Genomic DNA, 6,032 nt, shown 5'->3' with positions numbered 1-6,032 from the left:
TAGCTACTTATCATAACAATACAGTGTCTATAATTTCTTAAGGCTTTTTGCGTCATTTACGCTGAACCAAACACAACATTACGGATTTTATTCGTCCAATTTTACTTGACACGTCGCTTTCTCTGCAGTTTGCTTTTTACTAGGAGGGATTTCAAGAGGGGGTGTTTGTGGAAGGTCACGTTATGTTGGTGAAGAAATTTGCTGATGTAGGCAAAGAACGGCCTCGTCATCTAAGGGAGAGTTTTTGTTAAAATTTTCAGAAATCTGTGACAAACGATCTTAAGGTATGTTTTAATGGTACGTTTACACGCTTGCCAAGCCTTGTCAAACTGCAAACAGTCCCAAGCCTCCACAAATCTCGTTTGGCGTTTGAAAGGCGTTTATACGCTTGTGAATGCGTCAGTCTGCAATATACATCCAAGCATGGCGGACGCCGAACTTGTGAAGGCTATTGCATTTGGTTTAACGTACTTTTATTTGAAATGTAAGCAAAGTGAAATAAAAAAAAGGAGAGCTCGACGACAGCGAAGATGGTGGATGAAAAAGATTCATCATAATCGTACCAGGTAACTACTATTTTGATTTAACCATTATCTGTTGCAGTTGAGTTACGAGTATGCCACAATACTTGCGATATATTTTATTTGTTACAGACAATTTATAGAAGAGAAATTTAATGAACTTTTATATGAACCATCTGGAGAGTTTGATAACTTCTGCCGAATGAGCTATTCTGATTTTGAGTTTTTACTGCAAAAAATTTCACCAATGATATCCAAGCATGATACAGACTTCAGAGAAGCTATACCAGCCAAATTTCGTCTTGCCATTACGCTACGATTTTTGGCATCTGGTGATTCTTACAAAAGCCTTCACTTCTTGTTTAAAGTATCTGTCTCTATGATATCAATAATCATTCGTGAAGTTTGCCGAGCTCTTAATGAAATTCTAAAGGATCTAGTTAAGGTAGGAATAAAACAAAACATTATGTTATACATTTATTTAGATTTTAATAGAATTATAGGAAATCTGTTCTATGAATGTATGTTAGCTGACTGCTTTATTGTTTAATTATTTATTAATTTAAATAAGAATTATGTCGACGAATCAAAATCTTCGAAAGAATTCAACGTAGCCATGTTTATAATGTTGGTTTCACGTGGGGCTGGGTTGATGATTTGGTCCGATATGATACGAATAGATGACGAGGGTGCTGTTGATGTAGACGGAGCTGGAGCTATTGGAGTTGGTATATGTTTTGCCATGTCTGGCGCTGAATAAGAAGTTTGTGTGTTTGGAGAGGGAAAAAAACTTTGGTTGTTATGAATAGGTTCAGAATAAACACTATTAACTGATGTTGGTCGACTCGGAATGACTTGAGGAGATGGTGTTGAATATGCACCAGCCATTGACGACGGACGAGAATAATATTGAGGGTATGGTGTATGACGCTCATTTGATTTTTGACTGATTCTGTTTATAAACAACCCATCTATTTGGTACATCATAATTTTTCGTTCATCAGTTGACAGTTCACGTAGCTTTATAGCCAATAATTTTGCGTATAGATCGCAATCATCGTCGTGAGCAGGTATATTTTCATTCTGCCTTTGACCCAAAACATTTGTTAATTGTCCAAAAGCCACGGCCATTTGCTTTTCAGCCGTTTCAGAAGCAGGGCGACGACGTTTATTAGTAACAGCTTGTATGGATGGTGGTCTGGATGGTGATCTAGATGGTGGTCTGGATGGTGTGGTAACCGTACTAATTGTACGGTCTCTTATCAGAGGGTCATCCTCTGTCTGATCTGTGTCTTCTTCTATTTGTTGTGATTGCTGCAAAAAAATAATATACTTAAACTTACACTTCATTTACTTTCTTTTTACAGATGCCCACCACAGCAGAAGGATGGCTTAATATAGAAGAAGGATTCAGGACTAAATTTCCGCATTGCATAGGTGCATTGGATGGCAAGCATGTAGTCATTGAAAGCCCAACGCATAGTGGAACAGAGTATTACAATTATAAGAAAACTTTTAGCATTGTCCTTTTGGCTTTAGTGGATAGCAAATACAAATTTGTATTCGCAGACATCGGGAGTCAAGGAAGAATAAGTGACGGCGGCGTCTTTAATAATTGTTTACTATGGAAAAGAATAATTAGAAACGAGATAGATTTTCCACCACCATGTCCACTTCCAGGATCGAATATTAATATTCCATACGTCTTTTTAGCTGACGGTGCTTTAGCATTGAGTCAACACGTAATGAAACCCTACCCTGGAAACCATGAAGTAGGCTCACCAAAAAGGTTATTTAACCAAAATTTATCTAGATCCCGAGTTGTAGTTGAAAATACGTTTGGAATTTTAACCTCAGTTTTCAGAATATTCAGACGCCCTATCAATTTAGAACCACAAACTGTAACGGAATTTACGATGACTTGTGTACTACTACATAACTTTTTGAGAACAAGTAAAAGTTCTTCAAATCGATATACTCCTCAGAGTTCGTTTGACGTATATGACAGTAGTGGAAATATGGTTACCCCTGGTTCATGGCGTAGAGATAACGACGAATATAATGCATTGCAAAATTTACCACAAATACCACGAAGATCTCCGGTGAGCGCCAGAGAAGTCAGGGAAGAATTTACTTCATATTTTAATAGGATTGGATAAGTTGATAAAAATGTATAAATAAATGTAGGTTTAATAACCAACGGTGTTTTTTTATTTAGAATAAATAAATTTATTAACTTACTGTTTCGGTGTTTATCCCTTCATTGCAAGTATATACTGGTAGTAAAAATGACTCCATGGTTTCGTAAGCATACCAAGTTGGATTGTATATTTCTTCGGCACCTAAAATAAAATAAAAACATCGAAAATTAGAGCGAGATAGTTGCGGAATAATCAAGAAACTAACCAACGCTTTTAAACATAAGTTACACCTTGCTAAGCAGACTATCAAAATAATTATAAATGTATCGTAGGAACATACCTGCGCCAGAACGCATAGATTCACGTTTTTTTTTCAAGTGCTTGCGAAAAGTAGTCATCAGTATCTCTTTTTTATTTTTTATTTCCTTTACTGGCCTTCCAGTAAGTTCAGCAAGACGAATCCATGCATCTGCTTGTTTCTTTTTATCTTTATGATTTGCATCTTTCGGATTCCAGATGCATGGTTCCATTTGATAATGTTCCAGAAACGAAAGACTCTTCTCATTCGACCAGCAACTCATTTTTTATTATTTTTTTGTAAAATCAATCAAGCGTGTACTCGCCGCGAGATCACAATGGCTAATAAACGCGGACCAACATGTAAATGCATCGCAAGCGCTTGCCGCAAACGCCCTTTGATCTGCGTAAAAAAACCGACACTCGACTGGATCGAAAGCAAGCAGGCACAAGCCCACGCAAGCCAAGCCAAACGCCCTTTTTACATGCTTGCGATTGTCGATCCTTGCCAAGGCTTGGCAAGCGTGTAAACGTACCATAACAGTTTGAGTCGTGAGAAAAATAATAAGTTTTAAGAAGCATAAGCATGGATGTGGGCCTAATCGTGCCGATTCAATATATAATACAAATTATTTTTGTTTTTAATTTAACTAACAATACCTACACAATTTTACATTAGTAATTGCAATACTTGTGGAGATACAGCGATTTAATGCAAGATTAGTTCGGAAATTCTGTCTTTAATAAGTATTCTATTAGAAAAGAAAATAATATAATTTGGTCTTCGCAGATTTAAAAAAAAAAACAATAATTATTTTTATAAAATGAGACTTGCGTTTATTAAACGAGTACATTACAGACCCGCACAATGGAGTTGAAGAAATATGTAAAACAGCGCGACATACAGAGACGAATTTGTGTAGAGAATAATTTAATTATACATAAAATTATTCATAATTCTATGTTTTTTTTAAAATACTAAAAAATCGTGATTCAGTACATACGTATTACGTATTTATTACCTTATTTAGTATCTGTAAACTCAAATATCTATAGATATAAAGTTGGAATTTTTGTCCTTATCACTGGAGAATTTAACATAACGACCGTAGTAACGACGTCTCTTTAAAAAAATACGAACAATGTAGGACAAACTTTTTTTTAAAAGAAATACAGCCTATTCTTGAGCAACAATGTATATACAAGAACGATATTTATATCTCTTCTCTTATAACAAGAGCTATTGGTAATAGTCATTATTTTATTTAAAGCGGGTAGACATTAGTCATGTTACCCGCAATGTGCACAATTTTTTTTATTTAGATGGAGTTGTTAGGTATAAATGGCGGACAAATCCGAGTGTAACGGGTAGTAAATAATATAAAACAGAATCCGCGCCCACGAATCGCTGTCCGGAGAGGAGGGTGGGTGAGGGAGAGTCCAACAGCTCTCCTTTTTACGTTCCAAGCCGAACAGAGTTCAGGGGTGAACAACGTTGTAAAAAAATAGCGTAAGATTCAGAAACGAGACGTGATCAAAACTGACGCGTTTATTACATACGGAAATCCTAGCGCTAAGTCACGAATCTGAATCTTATTTTGGTTTGACATAAATCAGACAGAAACATTTCTAGGCATCCGTGTAGCGTATTGTGCCTAGCATTGTACCATGTCAAACTTTGACAGCTGGCTTGGCATTTCCAGTGTTCATATGTTATGTATAGTGCTTTTCATGAAAGAAGTCCCGCGGTGATTTTTGGAACTAAATTTGACAGGTCGGTAATGTTGTCATTCGTCGATATTATCAAGTTCGTTTGTTGTGGTAGATTTTAGTGATTTTTTAACTAGCTTAGTGCATTTTAAAGATTGATTACAATGCCAAACGTTGTAAAAAGTTCGGCTCGAGAAATGATATTAAAGGTGAAAGAGTTCTGTGAAGACAAACATAAGAATCAAGGTGTTTTAATACCACTAAACAATGTTCGGAAGAGAGTTGCCGCCATAACAGGTACCTTTTAGAGTTGCCATTTAATAATTTTTTGCTGTATTGATGGGACTTTTATGATATAAATTCGTTTTTGCGACAAAATTGAATAAATACATAACGTGATGAAACTAGGTAACTGAAATTAAAACATATATTACATATTACTTGAGCATTATAAACTTAAAGTTAATATTATTTTTAATTATTCATAATTTAATTGCAGGTGTGTCAGAGAAAACTGTAACAAAAATTATAAACGAAGGTATAACAGCGGCGTGTACTTCGAAAAAAATTGTAACCCAACAATTATGCAATAAAACTCTGAATAAAAAATTGTATTGCTTTTCTTTACCCTATCTTCTCATCTTTTCCCTGTAAGTAGGTAGAACACCGCTAATATAAGTAAATAAAAATATACTTTTTACATAACAGAAATATTGTTTCATCGAAGTATGCAGAAAATAATATTATTTGATAAATTACATCTGCTAAATGTAAATAAAATAGGTAAATTTTTTACTCATAAATGGCAACATTACATCATGCGATTGCAGCGCCGCGTCTGGGGGACTTCTTTCATGAAAAGGACTATATGACTTTTTTACGTTTGTATATATTTCTAATGTGTCTGTTTGTTTTACAATCTTACAATTATACTTTATATTATCAACGTGATACATGACACGTTACTGTGTTAATGTGCTGTGCGGCTATAAATATTTTTTTAAATGAAAAATAAATAATATAATAATAAAAAAATTAAAACTCACAAAGGCACTGTAGTCAGTCACACTGTTAGAAATTTCTAAGAATTTTCACTGTGTAAAGGACTTTAAAAATGATAAGCTTGAATTACGATTTTAATGTTCGACTATGTAATTTATACACACGATCAATAAGTTATCCGCGACTGAGCAATTGTTTTACGTAAATTAAACGGATTGTTTTGTTTGTACCAAAGGTTACCTACCCCTATTCAAGAAGGTGTGAGCCGGCGCGTTGCCTCAAGAATGCTACAATTTTCCCGAGTTTTCCATTTCTCCCCTCCCCCTCCGTGGGGTTGGAAAAAAGGTTCTTAACGACCCGG

General features: G+C 35.1%; 1 protein-coding gene across 1 annotated transcript; it reads left to right on the top strand.

The window, feature by feature from the left end:
* The first annotated feature begins 298 nt into the window (after window positions 1–298).
* LOC125057490 lies at window positions 299–3,196 on the top strand. The gene is made up of 5 exons (XM_047661213.1): window positions 299–566; window positions 654–966; window positions 1,889–2,263; window positions 2,507–2,623; window positions 3,179–3,196. The coding sequence occupies exons 1-5, from the start codon at window positions 424–426 to the stop codon at window positions 3,194–3,196; spliced, it is 966 nt and encodes a 321-aa protein (XP_047517169.1). The 5' UTR covers window positions 299–423.
* Window positions 3,197–6,032: the final 2,836 nt, after the last annotated feature.

This window comes from Pieris napi, chromosome 16 (genome assembly GCF_905475465.1).
Source record: "Pieris napi chromosome 16, ilPieNapi1.2, whole genome shotgun sequence".
Classification (NCBI taxonomy): domain Eukaryota; kingdom Metazoa; phylum Arthropoda; class Insecta; order Lepidoptera; family Pieridae; genus Pieris; species Pieris napi.
Note: the sequence above shows the minus strand (reverse complement) of the source record. Positions and strands in the feature narration are given on the sequence as shown.

Coding starts and splice junctions, on each gene's coding strand:
- LOC125057490 (XM_047661213.1), top strand. CDS start 424: ATGGCGGACGCCGAACTTGTGAAGGCTATTGCATTTGGTTTAACGTAC. Junction 967..1,888: donor TTCTAAAGGATCTAGTTAAG/GTAGGAATAAAA, acceptor TTCTTTTTACAG/ATGCCCACCACAGCAGAAGG. Junction 2,264..2,506: donor CTTTAGCATTGAGTCAACAC/GTAATGAAACCC, acceptor TATACTCCTCAG/AGTTCGTTTGACGTATATGA.